Source organism: Felis catus, chromosome A1, assembly GCF_018350175.1.
Source record: "Felis catus isolate Fca126 chromosome A1, F.catus_Fca126_mat1.0, whole genome shotgun sequence".
In the NCBI taxonomy this organism is placed as follows: domain Eukaryota; kingdom Metazoa; phylum Chordata; class Mammalia; order Carnivora; family Felidae; genus Felis; species Felis catus.
In genome coordinates, this window is record NC_058368.1 from 150794964 (window position 1) to 150812659 (window position 17696).

Genomic DNA, 17696 nt, shown 5'->3' on the forward strand with positions numbered 1-17696 from the left:
ATTGGTTTTACATGAAGGCCTCTATTAATCTAGTCATTCACAGACATTTTTATGCATAATTGTTGGGTAATAGTCTGTGTTTATTTTTATGATAAATGTTTCAAAGCTACTGTTCTCTGGGGTTCTCACATAAAGGAAAATATTTATCTCATTGGAATTTTAACCACACTACAATTAAAATGAAATGCAATCGATAAAATATTAATGCAGGTATGTTTGAAGATCAACTACTTAATGATTAGGCCCCTATCTATCATTCCCTAGCTTTCTGAAGGTCAATATATAGCAGAGTCAATGAGTTAACCAGCAAATCAGAAATACAATATCTGTCTAATTGTGGGTCTATTATTAATTTCTTAATGAAGTGTGTGACTTGTTGATGAGAGTTTATGCTGCCTATTCTTTTTAAAATCTCATGCCACGCTGGGTTGTTACTTCAAAGTCTCAGATAATTGAACATTATTTTTTAATGCTAGATATCACTGTAACGCTATAGGAAATAGAATCATAGGATGTGAAGGGAAGAAATGGCTACATAGGTCTCTTCTCACCCTTTCTTTTGGAGAAAGTGACACTGAACATCACTAAAGACAATAGAGTTTCTCAGTATCACATGGTTAGTGGTGAAGCTGACCCAGAACCCAGGTCTCCTGATTCCCAGGCCACTGCTCTTCAAGACTCCAAGCCATTGAATCTCAAGATTCCAACCCAGGGTCTGGTTCTGCAGATGCTGTGGGTAATTTGCCGTGCAAATTATGAGCCTGGCCTTTTATTTCCTGTACTGTTTTCTAAGCAAAGTGAAGTAGGAATTAAGTAGGTAGGTAGAAAGGAGCAGCAGTTTCACTAACTGGAAATTTTCTCTCATGGTGGCAGGAGCCAGGTGCATTTTTGAGGCTACTTATGGTGAGGGTGAGCCCCCACCTTCTACTTGTAAGTGAGTATCTGAAATGACTAGCACCAACTTTAATCTTATAAAAACTACCACCTCTAGGTCTCAGGCAGAAGGAAGAACTCCTTGGAGTTCCTGCCAGGTACAAGGGATTACTGAAAAATAATGATATCTCAATTGCCATTATGGTGTTTTATGTCGGTAATAGAAGTCAAAAAATAACAATGAATTTCCCCACTAATTTTCCATGGCTACTTTCTATATGAGTCAACTTTAATAATTCATTTTACTTTGTGCTGGGTAACAAAACGGTTCTAAGCTTTGGTCATTTGTGTGACACTAGCAGCACTCCGCAAAGGAGGAAAGAAAGTTCTTGAACTGAGGTTTTACTCTAAGTGTACAAAATTATAGCAAAAAAACAAACACAAACAAAACTCTAAACAGAAATGGCTATTCATTTCAGTTTTCACTGGTTTTCGTAAAGGGCGAGTGTGAGCAGGGGAGGGGCAGGGAGAGAGGGAGAGAAAAGAATCCCAAGCAGGCTCCACACCCAGTATGGAGCCCAACTCTGGGCTAGATCCCTTGACCCTGGGACCATGACCTCAGCTAAAATCAAAAGTCAGATGCTTAACCGACTGAGACACCCAGGCACCCCTCATACCAGTTTTTAAAACATTTACTTTCATCATGTAAATGGTCACTGGGCAGTCAGAACAAGGTAAAGAAAATTAAGCTTGGCAATATTATCAAAACGGCATCAATTCTCTTATCAAAATAGAGTACCTCTGTTAAACTGATCCCAGAATTTGACCTTCAGCACTGCTCAAAAAAGTTTCAACTGATTCAATGACATTTTTCAATTTGATGGTTAGATAAGGGGCAACAGCCAAATCAGACGGGCCAGCTGAATCCTAATTCCTCCTCTTATCCACCCACATTTCCTCATTACCTTCTCATGTGTGAACAAGTTAGCCAGAGTCATGGAGTAGAGAGAAGAGTCAGTTCTTTCTACAAGAGGTTTGTGTCTCAGCTTTCGAAGCACCGGAAGAGAAACGTACCTCTGTGTCTTTTACATGTCTACAAACTGAAATTCCTGGTTTGCAGTATAATCAAGTGTGATAGCAGGGCACCTGGGTGGCTCAGTCAGTTAAGAGTCTGACTTCTGCTCAGGTCATGATCTCACAGTTTGTGAGTTCGAGCCCTGCATCGAACTGACAGCTCAGAGCCTGGAGCCCGCTTTGGAGTCTGTGTCTCCCTCTTTCTCTGCCCCTCACCCGCTCACGCTCTCTCTCTCCTTCAAAAATAGATTAAACATTAAAAAAAGAAAAAAAAGCTATAGCTGGCAGAGGTCTTGGACAACACTCAACTCTGTGTTTCCCAGGTTGAGGGATATATATGGACCAATGGTGTATACAAGATAATTTTAGCAGGCATATCGATACCAAAGAACACAATAAGAAAGTTTGCATTATTTCAGGTTTTTTGAGACTTCTAATTATATCTGGAAGAAAGTCTCAGACTGGGGCAGACAAAGAACTCTCTACCACTTTTCTCTTGCTTTTTAAGAAACAGAAAGCAAGCCTCAGGCTCAGTCTTCAGCAGACAACTCTGTGGAGCTAGAATTTAATAACACTGTATGGTTTCCACTAAATAAATTTTGTCCATTTACTTATGGCGGAGACACAAAACTTTCTTTTAAGATACATTTAGTTAAGTTAAAAAAATTTTTAAGTTAATTCAGGACAAAAATTAAGTAAACATTAGTTCAGAGAAGACAGCAATGCAAATATTACATAAAGGCTATAGTCATTGAAACAGTAAAAGTCACAAAGGTGCTGGGGAGCTGGAGACTGACTCACTGGATAGGTGGGAAACTCAAAGCCTTGAGAGGGCAGAAAATCCCAGTCAGGACAGTCTGTAGTCCACAGGCCATTTGCCAAGTAAATGTCACTTCTCTTTTTGAATCATTTCCAAAAAATTACTAATTTGAATCATTTTGCTTAAAATGGCTTTTTGGGGGCACCTGGGTGGCTCAGTCAGTTAAGTATCTGACTTCGGCTCAGGTCAAGATCTCACGGTTCATGAGTTTGAACCCCATATTGGGTTCTGTGCTGACAGCTTGGAGCCTGCTTCAGATTCTGTGTCTCCCTGTCTCTCTCTGCCCCTCCCCCACTCACACTCTGCGTCTCTCCCTCTCTCAAAAATAAATAAACATTAAAAAAATAAAATAAAATAAAATGGCCTTTCGGGGCACCTGGCTGACCCAGTTGGTTCAGCATCCAACTTTGGCTCAGGGCATGGTCATGTGGTTCATGAGTTCAAGCCCTGTGTTGGGCTCTGCTAACAGATCAGGGCCTGGAGCCTGGTTCAGACTCTGTCTCTCCCTCTCTCTCTCTCTGCCCCTCCTCCACTCATGTTCTGTCTCTTTCTGTCTCTCAAAAATGAATAAATGTTAAAAAAAATTTTTTAAATAAATAAAATAAAATGTCCTTTCCCCTATCGCTTTGTGAATACTACACATTAACTTTGAGCTTGAAAAACAATGAATGACAGGAGTGACTTGATAAGATTATTTCAGAGGAACTGTAAATATTAGGAAAATTAAACTATATTTGTGAGACATGGGCTAGCTGAGAACCAAAGTGGAGAAAAAAAATTCCCCAGTATAAAACTTTTTAAGATTAAATTAAAAGCTAAACTTGTGTTTTTTCTCTTTTGAGGCTAGCGTCTGAGTAAATCAAAATATGTTTTGTTTTAAATTTACAAGTCGTAAATACTTGTAAACCTAATGACTAATTTCCTAAGCAATATATATCTTTTCACATGAATAGGGTCTCATTGAAATACAAACCTAAATGCTACTAGAAAGAGGTTTGAATTCAGGGAAATTATGGGTCTTAAAGATCTTAAAAATATTATAGTGAAACTTGCAGTTTGAGATAAGAAATCTACATGTCTTTGTGAAATCCAGAGATTCTTGACAAAGTATTTCTGTGAGGTCTGAGGGGGATAGAGGAGCAAGCTCCTTCTACTGACCAAGACTCACGGCCTCTTAAGGTACTGGCCCCTCCAGCTGACTAGACATTCTGGAGCACAAGGAACAGAACTTCAGAATGACAGAGTGGTCACCGAACTACTGACTTATAAAAAAAATAAATAAATAAAAGCTTTCCTCTTGTCCTCTTGTCCATGTATTATCTATGAACTGAAGCCAGTCTCCCAGTGGGAAAGCGGGGGAAGAGAGGAGGTGGGTAGCAGAGTCAAGCTGGTGAATTAATCATTTAGGTGTTAAAATCTATGCTGTATATGGAAAGAGGTGAAACAGAGTAAGGCATTTAATATCTTTAAGAATTCCAGTCAGATGAGAACGAATTCCTTAACTTTGCTCTGCCTCAGTTTCCTTTATTCAGATGTTGGGGCTAATAGGCATCTGTGTTATATACTGGGTGTCTAAAGAAGTAACTAACATCTATTAATGAAAGAGAAAAGTCCAAGGGCTGAAATGGGAAACAATTACACTGATTCTCTCTCTTAATGTCTAAATAACATTCAGGTTGTTTAATGAGGTAAAAATAAATTCACCACCTTTTCTAAGTTACTAATACTCTCCCAAATTGAGGATTCCCATTTTCAGACCCACTTCTGACTCTAACGTGTTCATTCTTGATTCTGAGAGCCCAGCCAAATAGCCTTTAGAGAGGCTTCAGTCTCTGAAGAATTCCAAGGGACCTCCCCCCCCCGCCATTCCACGCACAGCACAATATATGTGGAAGGGAGGCTGCTCAGCATAACTCCCCAGAGAAGGAAGAAGCTGCTGCACCCTCTTTGATTGTCTTCTAAGAATTCCTGAGCAGATTCGTTTCTGATGCAGAGTACCTGAGCAGAGCGAAAATGATCGCCATTTGAAATTGGGGATCACTTGCAAACCATTCTCACGAAGGCCTGGAACCCATCTCTACAACCCCTTGGCTCACTCATGAGACTGCTGTGCATGACATGGTCTCAGGAGCATTCTGTCCTGACGCCAGGAGCATCCTGTCATGCACCCTGCGCCATTCAGGATTCATCTCAGGTACCCAGTCGTTATAACTTCTCTCTCACAATCCTCCCTGAAACAGGGGTAGGAGAGTAGACTAGAAGCCACACTACATGTGAAGATTCCACAATGCCTCTTTAGCAATTCATGTCAGAGGGAGTCCGTTTAGTTTATGCGACTGCAGATGGTTTTTATGACTTTGCTCTTACTTATAGGTTTCAATTGTTTTATACTTCCTGAAAAACCTCCCCATTCCATCAGTGAGGAATCAGACAGAAAGAGCTATTTACTTACCAAAACCAAGTCATCCCATAGCTGTGTGGAATCTACTCCAACATTCAGCTTCCCGTTTGAAATATAATTCCCAGTAGGGTTCTCTCTCTTAGCTTTCCCCTTTCTAGGTGAGTTCAGAAAGGGTTGTTATCTCAGGTCTGCCTGTCCTCATCATTTATCAAGGATGTTACAGTGGTCCCACTTACAAATGAGGGCACTGAGTCTCAAGAAGACTAAAAGACATACTCTAGCTGATGGAGAAGACAGCTTAGTTAGATGTATAAGGTATTGATCCTTTTCAGTAAAAAAAAAAAAAATCACTTATCTTTGTTTGCAGGGTTTCTGACCCAGGGGTCTCCAATCTTTGTCAAGCCTCTTTAACTGGCCTACTTCTTGATTCCTCTACTCAACAAATATGGGTCACATGATTCAGCTGAATTGAAGTCACCTGGCAGACTGTTTCCTGCCGTCATCAATAGCACACATACCTTTGCCCTTTAACCAATCACAGAATTTTCTTATTCTTTATTATCTTTTAAGTACTTAAAGAGAGCTTTAAATAATTCTTCAAAGGAAGCCACTATCATTTGCAGCTTTAATAATTCATTTATAAAAAATTAAAAATTTGTAGTGAGACATTATAAATTGAAAACGTTATTTGATCCTTTGGTTTCATCATATTTGCTTGAGGAAATGACCAGGAGCTTAAAGTCTATTCTAACATTGACAAGCTCAGATATATAACCACCATGGAAAGAGTGAAGAACTTGGAATTGTTGGCATTTGGTTTTGTGAAGACAGATGCTTTCACCTTGTATATGTTTTTCTCTTCCTTATTAGTAGTAAAAGAAGCTAATTATAATAAAATAGCCCAGTACCATGAAAATTAAATTAGCCTGAATAATAACTGTTTGATGTTTGCCGACTTTGAAAGAACAAAGATGTGACCTCTCCGAGTAAGACCCAAGGAGAAATTTTTCTTTCTTCCATCCCTCCTTAAAGAGTAGTTTCTTTAATAATAATAAAAAAAAATAACAAATTTTAATATCACTTCCTTTTTCATGGCTTAATTCTACATTCCATTCCAGGAAGAAGGAATTGAAATCTCTGAGAGGTGGTTGCAGTCATTAATTATTTACACTTAACATAATGTTTGCTGAGTATCTACTAAGCACTAATCAGACACTCTCTTCAATATTATATAGACATGAACATGAATTAGACACAGGCCTTAGAGTTTGCCCAAGAAAATATGTAAGAAAAATCAATCACAAGCACATGTTGACAAAACTGGGAAACATTTCCCAGAGGAGATCACATTGGATATAGTCCCAGAAGATTTGAGTTGCTATCCCAGAGGAGCCAGGAAGAACATTCCAGAAAGAGGGAACAATTATTCAGAAGTGTAGAAATAGGAAAGTTGGAGATTGTAAGTTCGGGAGGTAAATAACTCGGACTTAAAATTTGAAGTCAAAGTACATCAGAAAGGTTTTCTCTCCTCCAGTCCATTCAGGAGCCTAACTGGCTAAGATAGTGATAACACTTTAATCCAATACATCACTTAAGTTGCTTTGATGAGTGGACTTAAATAGTCTTTTCACAGTATCCCTCTTCCACAATCTCTGGTGGGCCAGAAAGGTGCCAAAAGAGAAGTGAGCTGACATTAGGGGGCCTGCATGGTGACAGACTGGTCACTTTCTCCAAAACACAGGTGCTCAGGAAAAGCATGTTGTAAGATGTTGAGCACTGTAGAATAGATGCTATTATAAAACCACATGGAATTGGTTAGCGAAACCTAAGGTTAGTGGGTCTAAATCTTGGGACGAAGAGGTTTTTAAACTCATAGAATTGCATACGTAAGGTGGGGAGGCGATATGAAAGTGGGGGCCAGTGTTTCTGCAAATGATTATGTGGGGTAGTGAGCTTGTCACAGAAGGACTCTATATCAGGAGCCATCTTGGCATGTCATGAAGTGGTTGTACATTTTTGAAAAGCATTAGGATTATGTTTTTTACTTTCTATACGATAGTAATTTTACATTTAGGTAATCGAGTATAACTATACACCAAATCATCTACTTTAGGTGTCTCCAGGCATTGATTCAAATTGATTCTATGGAGCACACTCTTAGGTGCTAGGGATACAAAGAAGGAAGAAAAGAGGCCACAATTCCTGCCCTTCAGGCTACTACTGTGAGATTGAGAATACATTACTGTGCCAAAAGGCAGTCTGAAGACTATGAACCATGCTTCCTTTGGGGAGGTACTACAGCAATGGGAATGGTTAATGCTCAAAATTAAGAGAAATCATTCCAATGTAAATTGCACCCCATATAGTCATTTGAAACCTATCTCTTTTAGAAGGTGTCAACTTTTTTCTCTTTGGATTCAGGATCAGTAAAACAACAATTTAGGAAATCTCAGGCGGCTACAAAAATGGGTGTCCCAAGAACATGAGTCGAAAAATACTTGAATCCTTACACTACTCGGATAAAACTAAAGAATCCACACCCTACTGCTCCTACCCCAGCCGTACCCATCAAAGTAATTCATCAGAATTAGTGCTCTTTTTGATGAGGCAATAATGAACTGACATCTAATTTTAGTATATATCATAAGTAGATTATTAGCTCATGCCAGCACAAAGAGTGTTGCCATTGCCACTGATATTTGATTAACCTTACAAAGACCATCCACAGGCTATGTGCAGGATTTTCATGGAACTCGAGGAGTTCTTGCATCACATTTTGAGAAACACTACTTCATTATACTTTATGCTGGTGTCGTCTTGGATACTGTTGTGTCTAGGATACACAGATGGACAGTTCATGCTTCTAGAAAGGTAAGAGATGAAAACTTTACACGTGCAACTTTCAGGAAAACTTCAGAAAACCATCAGGTTAATACATTCACACTTTACTTACTAGATTGCTTGGAAATGATTTTTGGTCAGAATAGGTTTTGGGGGGGATTTTTTTGAAAGTATAGGAAGTTGCTTTTTTTTTTCATCTGTGATATTTAGCATTCTAGCCATATATGCACACTTTTATCAGAGATGCTTAATCATTTTTTGGTTTACTTTTCAAGAAGCCTGAAATGAGTTCGGGTTTTCTATGACTTTGGTAAATAAATATGTAGTAGAGGGAAAGTCCAACTCATTTTAAATTTGCATTTTTTCTCCACAGAGAGCATATTTACCAGTCTCTATTCTCCAATTTTTGTCATCACTGCAATAGTCTCTGGCTGGGCACATAAATAAACCACACACACACACACACACACACACACACACACACACACACACTCCCCTATGCACATCCTTTGTTACTGTGACATAAAGTTTTGGAGTTTGTCGTTCTAATGGCCACTGGTTGAAATTCCCATTTCAAAAAATTATGAAACAAATTGAAAAATCCTTAGATTTTACTTCATTCATGAACCCAGCAAGAGAGAGAAACTTAATTTGAAAAAAAGGTGGTGATGGAGACTAGATTTCCTATCCAGCAGGGAGCTTTACAGCATGAATAAGATGCCAAGAAATGAACCAATAGGGTACTGTGTGTGATCATTTTAAAAGGGGAAAACTATTCTACAGGACTCATGAGCGATTACTTCAAATGTTTGTGTAAATATGGTTTAGTTCATCATCACCTTTTCCAATTATGTGTATGTTCAGCTCTAAAGTACAGCCGCCTCTTCCTTGTTTAAAATGCCACCAACAGAACTAGCATTTTCATTAATACAATGTTTATAATGCCCACAAATGATGGTAGGAATATAGGAGTCTTTTGTTATTTGTAAACTAAACACATCTCAAAGAGGTGCCCCATTAGCTTTAGCTTGGCTTTTTGAACTCAGCCTTTTAAAAAATTATAGTTTTTAGGTTCTTCCTGAAATTTTCAGATTTCTCTAATGATTATTATCATCACGTAAGTAAAACAATATATTTTATTCCTATATTTTATGCAATATAATTGCATACCAAAAGAGACTAGAAATTAAATCATAGTTTAATAAAAACAATTTGATTTTTCAGGTCAATTATGGACCCACTAATACCTGAAAGTTACCTATAAGTTTGTTTGTAGTGAAATTTTATTCTTAGAGGACTGTCAAATATTTTAACTGCATTAAAGAGTTAAGCAAGGCATCTTTGTGTAGTGGTTAAGAGCAAGGACTTGGAGAAGATGGCCTGGTTTCACTAACTACCTGCATGACTTTGGGAGCCTGCCAGACCTCTCTGTGCTGTTTCTTCATCTGTAAAATGGGGATAATAATAGATCCTATCTCAGAGGTTTGTTGTGGAGGCTAAATTAATAGATATATGTTAGAAGAGTGAAACAGAAGTGTTTGCTTTTGCTAATATGCTATATCACAATAGTAAATAGGGGTTCAAGAAGGAATAAAAGGAGAACTATGTAATGTAGAGCACAAACAGAAAGAAGCCTTTGCAAACACTAGGTTTTGAAGGATGCCTTTACATCGTTGGCCCACTCCAGGAGTCAGAATGTTATCTATAAATATAATTGAGTCTTTCTGATTCAGGTATCTTTCCTTAATAATATCTGAAGACAATGTTTTTATTTATTTTTTATTTTTTTTATTTAATTTTAATTTTTTTTTAAATATGAAATTTATTGTCAAATTGGAAGACAGTGTTTTTAACACTTAAGGGGCATCAAAAACTTGGGGCACCTCAGTGGCTCAGTGGTTGAGCGTCTGACTCTAGATTTCCGTTCAGGTCATGATCTCACAGCTCATGGGTTCCAGACCCACACTGAGCCCTACGTCAGGCTCTGCAGAAACAGTATGGGGCCTGCTTGGAATTCTCTCACTCTTCCTCCCTCTCTGCCCCTCCCCGGCTAGCATGCACACTCTCTCTCCTTCTTAAAATAAATACATAACCTTAAAAAGAAAGAATAACTGAGTGCTGAGTGCCTTTGGCTTTTATTGTCACCTGTATTGTCCAGGGTCCTTTAGTCTTCAAGGTTGATATGTTTGGCATTTAAGTCTTTTTCATTCCCATGTTTAGCTATTGGCTCATTTGGGCTTTCTTTCTGTTCATTTTAATTTAGTCCCAGCTTGAATTATCATCTTTCTTCTTGGTTAGCTACTGCTTGCTGCTCTATCTGCTGCTCACCCTAGTTCCACTTTTTCCAAACTCAGAAAGATTTTTCAAAGGAATGTATGCTATCCCACCTCACCTGATTGCTTATATCCAGCTGTCCTGCTTCAAAAAGCACAAGAGACACACCATGTGTCACTGGAGTGAATGATGGTTACTGCCGTGCAAGTTCTCAGTGGTAACAATCCTAGTTGATTCCTCACCAGCATCTCTAAATCAAAATAGGAAACAATGGTTTTATGGTACAATATACTAGTTTAAACACATTGGTCTGCTCTTACTGCTTAAAGTCATAGGTTAGAAGAGGAGAGAACCATATATCTTTGGATCTGAACTGGCGCCCAAGACATGAGTTCCAGCATCTGTTAAATATCCCAGAGCTATTCTAGTCCTTAAAGTGATTCCTCACTGCTCATTTGAAAACAGATGTTAAGAAGGAAAAGGACATACTGAAAACCAAGCATGAACTAAAGACCTTCAGAAAATTGCTTTAATACTTGCTCAGTGGGAAGACTTGTTCTGTTGAATCCATACTTTATCAGAATGCCTTCTCAGAAGACATTTAAAAAAAAAAAAAAGCCTTGTCAGCAGAAAGCATTTAGATCTAGTAAAGGCCCTTTGGAAGAGCCAAAGATGGTGTTTACTCCATGTCACCATATCTTTTGTCCTTTTTTCACTGAAATTCAGGCAAAGTAGCATGGCAGGCAGAATGTGGTGGTATACTGAAAGGTGATGGTGATGGACTGGACTAGACTAGGTGATGAAGTCAGAATTTAAGTCCAAGATCTGTTATTTGGAAAAGCCATTGCTCTCTCTAAATGTCAACATCTATTCAGGTAAGGAGGCAATAACATCTGTCTCACAGAATGTTGTGAAGATTAAATGAGACTTTTTTATACTATTAATAGTATTATTGGGCATTATTGATTTTTTCTTTTTTATTATTTTTATTATTTTTTAATTTTTTTTTCAATATATGAAGTTTATTGTCAAATTGGTTTCCATACAACACCCAGTGCTCATCCCAAAAGGTGCCCTCCTCAATACCCATCACCCACCTTCCCCTCCCTCCCACCCCCCATCAACACTCAGTTTGTTCTCAGTTTTTAAGAGTCTCTTATGCTTTGGCTCTCTTCCACTCTAACCTCTTTTTTTTTCCTTCCCCTCCCCCATGGGTTTCTGTTAAGTTTCTCAGGATCCACATAAGAGTGAAACCATATGGTATCTGTCTTTCTCTGTATGGCTTATTTCACTTAGCATCACACTCTCCAGTTCCATCCATGTTGCTACAAAGGGCCATATTTCATTCTTTCTCGTTGCCACGTAGTATTCCATTGTGTATATAAACCACAATTTCTTTATCCATTCATCAGTTGATGGACATTTAGGCTCTTTCCATAATTTGGCTATTGTTGAGAGTGCTGCTATAAACATTGGGGTTGTGGAGGTTCCTCAAAAAATTAAAAATAGACCTACCCTATTATTGATTTTTATTAGCAATTAATAATTTTGACATTATAGATCTGAATAATTAAGGTCTCCAAACCTTGTTTTCCACCAAACTGGATGTCTGATTTCCTTTACTTTTTTCTTTTTTCTAGAAATTCATAGTCTGCATGTCTTCTGGGATGCAGTAGGTAGAGTGTGAAGAGCTCCAACATTGGAATATGAGAGATCTGAAGTCAAACTGTGATGAAGGCACTCTGCATTCATTTATTAGTGCCAATCAAGTCTTTGATGGCTGGCTTTCCTTTCATAATATGGGGCTAATGACACCTATTTTGCATAGTTGTGAAGATGATTAGTGATGATGTATAAAGGAGCCTAGCATAGGGAATAGTTCACAGTAAACAACCATTATACTATATTTTTTGCTTTTTCATGACTTCCTATTATTATGGACGATATGGGTTTACCTTTGTTCAGAATTACTTTACAAGTCTTCAAGTATTGTGTTCAATGGGTAGTAAATGCTGACAAGATTACACCTTGAAAAAGAGGAGGCTTTAGACTTGATAAATCATTAAACGGTCATATGGGGGCCTCAAAAGTTATTTTCTCTTTAAATACCTTAACTGGACATTTTTTAGAAACTCAAGTTCTTGAAGAATTAAACATTAATAAGACATGGTTACTGCCTTCAGGAAGCTTATATCCCTCTTGGAGGCATTTTTTTCACTAATATCTATGTCCAACCAAATGTTATCTTTGTATAGGGACTAGACTGTGAAGAAAAAGAATGCTTTCAGAGATTAGACAGAAGTCTTTGAAGTCATCTTTCTGTCAAAGGGGATGGGTAATGGGGAGCTGGGTGGGGGTCAGAATTAAAATCTGTTAACTGTATTCTATGAGTCAGGCACAGCACCAGACAAGTTATATTCATTGTTTTAGTTAATCCCAAAACAATCCTATGAGAAGGGCTGCAAAATGTTGACTTTATATATGAAAACAACTGGTAATCTCACAGAGGTGAAACAACCTTATCTCTGGTCATACACCCAATGAGTGTTGGAAATGGGATTCCAATCATTAACAGGGGGAGGGGGTGCGAAAGTGGGTTTTGTTCAATTTCACAGAATTTTTTTTTTTAATCTGAGTGTCTCACTTTTTCCAAAAATGTCTTCTTTTCTCCCCTTGATTTTCTCCTTTCCTTTTCTGTTGGGCCCAACAATGAATTCAATTCTAGACTTTGGCACCCTCTGATCAGGGCTATAGCTATTCTTTCTGTGCACATAGCCCAGAGGGCTTGTCTTATTTTTTAACCTACACACTTAGAGCAAAAAGAACTGATAGCTATTTCAGATGTGCTTGTGTTTAGTATTTAAATAAAAGGAAATTCACCCAGCATTAATTTAATTGTAGAAATACAGAACAGAATATACCTCAATTAAAATATACAGCTCAATCATTTATACTTTTATTTAACAAATATTAGTGACTATTTCCCCCAGTAAGTCACAAAACTTTATAAAGCAGTTTTAGGTGATCAGTATAGTCAGCCACAAGGACCAAATTAACATGGCTTACCAGAAGGATTGTTTTTTCTTTTATGTATCAACCAATCTGAAGATGGATAATCCAGGATAGGTAAAGAAGAAGTGTGGAGGGGTGAAAGGACCAGGAGTCTGTTTTTCTTGCTCTGTGTGTGTGCATGCGTGTGTGTGGTGTATATATGTTGTATAGAATACTTAACATGGGGTTTACCCTCTTAGCTAGAGACCTACCATACCACTGAGTTTGTCTCTTTAAAAAAAAAACATTCTGCAAAACCTAGCTAGCAACTTCACCATACATCTTAGCCAGAATCTATCACATGGTCACTCCTAGGAGCAGGAAGACCTGTGTTGTGGTTCAGAATGTAAAAATTAGAAGAAAAAGTATTATCAGAAAGACATAAAAAGGTCTTTGTAGAATGTGAGGAATTCTAGCCTCCATAATAGAGAAAGCAAGGTGGAAAAGGGCTACAAATAGCTTGGAAGAAGCTATCAGCTCATCTACAATGTCAGACACAGGAAGCTACTGGTCTTCCCTGAGCCATGTTTGATGCCACAAAGGACATTCTGGTTCTACTATTTACTGTGAAACTGCGTTCGAGTTTCTTGACTTCTGTCGAGCTTAGCTTCCCTGTTTATAAAACACAAATAACTGAAGTGTTTACTTTAAAGTATTCTTGTGACTATTTTATGCAACAGTGAATTTTTTTAAATTTCATTTCAGAATTTAACTGCACAGATATATAGGATTTTTTTAACCAAATATCACATTATATAGTCTGTGAACTTTTGTGTTCTTTTTATTTAACATGACAATTACAGACATTACCTCATATCATGATTTTAATGGCTACATAGTGTTCTGATTATGAATTTGACATATTTCTAATTCCCAAACTATTGCCCCTGTGGAATGTTTCCATTTGTTTACTATTGTAAATAATGCTATAGTGAATATTTCTTAGATATAAATCTTTTTTTATTTGTCTTATTTTTTTGACATAATATTTTTTATTTTTTTATTGAAAAAAATTTTTTTTAATTTACATTCTTGTTAGCATATAGTGCAACAATGATTTCAGGGGTAGATTCCTTAATGCCCTTTATCCATTTAGCCCATCCCCCCCTTCCACAATCCCTACTGTAACCCTCTGTTTGTTCTCCATATTTAAGAGTCTCTTATGTTTTGTCCCCCTCCATGTTTTTATGTTATTTTTGCTTCCCTTCCTTTATGTTCATCTGTTTTATATAACAGTGAATGTTAAGGGCTTAGTATTGTACCTGGCACACAGTAAACTTCAATAAATACGTGCAACTATAAAGATAATCATTGATATTATTGAGTATACTTCTACTTCTCCTTCACTAGAGAAGTGCATTATCTGCATATTGCCATTGGTTTTCTGCTTTTTTTTTTTTTTTTTTTTTTTTTTTTTGTATTAGGAATACCCAGCCTGAGCTTTGGATGTGTCCTCTGAGGAAGTACCCATGACACAGACCACACTGGACACCAACTCTGATATCAGGGAAAGGTTCCACAACAGTTGAGTGTGAACATGGGATCACTGAGCTCCTTGGCGCAGAGCTGCTAATGTCCCCTCTTGAGCTGACGGAGGCTGGTGCTGCCTTGAAGCATGCCATGCCAATTCACAGCAAGGTCTTTATTGTTGAAACTCTTGCATAATGACATCTTTATTCATGTGAAAATACAGGATGAATTTCAACTATATGATATTGTTTATGTTCATCAGAAATGTTATTTGTCTTTACAAAGTCTGGTTTCAATGAACCGGCTATGTAATGGATATTAAATAAACATGGAATTTTACACATTCATAATATTTGGTTTCTTGTTGTGATTTTGATGAACTACACTTTCAAGCACTGTCAGTTCATCCTTATTTACAAACGAAACATTTGCTTGTAGCAGAGTGATATAGTGACTTGCTTTATTTTAAGATAAGTCAACTTTTCTATTCAATGTTTAATGTGAAACTGACTCAAAAATGTTCTTTTAGGCCACATTTACATTTCTCGCTGTATAACATGTATTATACTATTCTAACTTAATGCTGTGAGCTATATAAACCAAAGACATTCTAATTCTGTTTTTAATGTATTTTTTCCAAGATAAATAATTTATAATGTACTAATAAAACTAAGGAGCTCATATTAAAAGGCTTATATTATATGACCTACTGAAATTGATCTATGGAAATTGACTCTCTTTAAAGTAATTTTATGAAATTATTTTGTATAAAATTGACTTTCTTATATGAATTCTTGACAACAAATATAAAACAAAAAGAACTTGAAATTTCTCTCTCCATCCTTCCACACACTAAAGAGAAGTAATGAAATACCTTCTAACTTCATGATTTGGGATTTCTTAGAAAAAGAAAGCAGATGAATAGTAAACATTTTAGTTACACATATCAGCTTCTGGTTGCTTCTTTAGAATAAAACTCCTTTTCAAAGTATACCTAGTCTTTTCACATCTTTAAAGTGATCAAGTTTTATTTGTGGATTTATTTGTAAAATGTTTTCATTTTGCCATCTAGGGGAAGAAATGTCTTTTTTTTTTTAACCTGAAAATAAATAACCCTAAGCCCACATTCCTTCATCCTGATAACCTCTGCTCATAATAGGCACCCTAGAAGCACTCATATGTATCACATGAGGGAAGGACAGTTCTGAAAGGACAAATGAATATTCCAAACATCAAGGTTCCGTTTACCTTGAAAGTGCTTATTTAAAATGGGTACTCATGGCATACCGTGCACAACTAATGTCATCATGTAGGCATGTATTTGACTCTGCCTTTATAGGGAGGCACCAGAAAGATACTGGAGAAGGGAAAGCTGACTAGCTTTTAGAGAGGGTTTCTAATAACAAGGTGATAGTGTCTTCATGCCTATTGTCTGGTCTTTAGTTTCGAAGGTTGGAGTGGCGGGGAGGAGGGAACTTAAGAAAGAGAAAAGTAGAAATGAAGAGATGGACGAAGTCTATAGGAATTTTCATGACAGAATGCTGATTACTATAAGCATACTTCAGAGCATCTAGCCCCAGCTTGCCGAGGCCAGAGAGATTATTTAGAACTTTAAATTCCATAAAAAATGCTTTTCTATGCCATTTTGTGGATCGGGCTACTCTTGTGGGTGACTAACCTCACCCATTCCTAGGATTCTTTCCTTTTGACTAGTTCCATTTTTCAGGCATTGACCTTTCCCTGACCTCAGCCCGAAACTCTGGGTCACCTTGCTAGAGCCTTGGTGTGGCGCTGAATAGAGGGCTTACCAGATTGTTGGCACCGGATAAGTGGTACTGAGCACAATCGTCCTCTTTCATGAGCTAGAGGGAAGTTGCCTTTTCTAGGGTTCAGAGAGCTGAGCTGACTTATGCCTCCTTTTCATTCTGTTGCCCAGTAATTTTCCCTCTGGCCAGATCTGCAAACTGGTTGCCTCGCAGGAAGGTGACATGCACCACTGATGCAAAAAGGGGGGAAAAAAAAAGACTACTGGCATCAGGACAACATTCAACAGTACTTCAAAAGTTTCATTTTATGGTAAAATAGGTCAATTATTCGCTCCAAATAATTAAAAAGTTTAATGGCTTAAACTTAATCTCAGATATCGTTATGTTCCTATGTTGTTATTTAATTACACTCCTCTTCTGAGTGGAATCATTATCTGAACACCTGCTTTGCCAGTTTCCCAAATTATCCTAGAGAAGAACCTTATCGTCTTGAAAAGAAAAACAACATGTATTTCCCAAGTTTTTAAACACTAAAAAAAAAAGTCTGATTATACCTCGGAGACTCTAAATAATCTCTACCATTGGCCTCCGTGTCACCACATAGTCATGGGTTCACCACATAGTCATGGGTCCACCAGCAGGCTGGTGATTTCTGATGTTCTAGACTGTTGTGCATCTTTTCTAGGAAAAAAACCAATGGGTCTCAAAGCCAAGATTCAAGGGCTACAGTGAATAGCAAATTCTTGCCTTATGTCACACGGTAAGGCAAGTGCAATGTACCAGCCTGTCTCTGTCAAATGAATCCTATGACAATATTGATAATTCCACAGGCTACCTCTCTATATTCCGTATTTGCTCCCATTCTAAGAATGTAAGTGCCAAAAAAGGACCAAAAAATAAGAAAAAGAAACAGAAACAGGAAAAAAAAAAAAAAAGGATCTCAAAAGCTAATGGGAAACATCAAGCTAATCCCTTATCTTGCCATCCAACTTGTCAGTTCTTGGGAAAATAGGGCTTCAAATTATTTTTCAAATGAATAGACTCATGTCTTATATTTGGACATTTAGTCCTAAAGGGGGAAAAATGTGCAAGTTTTTAATACCATTTTGCTATGTAAAATACTCAT

General features: G+C 37.4%; 1 protein-coding gene and 1 long non-coding RNA gene across 5 annotated transcripts in view; one reads left to right on the plus strand and one right to left on the minus strand.

Moving 5' to 3' along the window:
• LOC109502181 overlaps window positions 1-15154 on the plus strand; it is a 39377-nt gene extending 24223 nt beyond the window's left edge. Inside the window, exons 3-4 of one of the 2 annotated variants that reach the window (XR_002160616.2) lie at window positions 4761-4961; window positions 14759-15154. This is a non-coding gene — a long non-coding RNA (uncharacterized LOC109502181). The remainder of the gene's footprint in view (window positions 1-4760; window positions 4962-14758) is intronic. The other variant, XR_002160615.2, reaches the window with a different exon arrangement.
• The window catches only part of LOC123379049, a 79938-nt gene that overhangs the window by 32008 nt on the left and 30234 nt on the right, over window positions 1-17696 (minus strand). The window contains exons 4-5 of one of the 3 annotated variants that reach the window (XR_006583011.1): window positions 10402-10533; window positions 4937-8031 (exon numbers count right to left, since the gene is read on the minus strand). Coding sequence is in view for 1 of the 3 variants with exons in the window: in XM_045033445.1 (XP_044889380.1) it covers window positions 10458-10533 (76 nt within the window). In the remaining 2 variants the exon portion in view is untranslated. Of the gene's footprint in view, window positions 1-4936; window positions 8032-10035; window positions 10534-17696 lie in introns of those variants that run through there. The other 2 variants (XR_006583010.1, XM_045033445.1) reach the window with 2 other exon arrangements.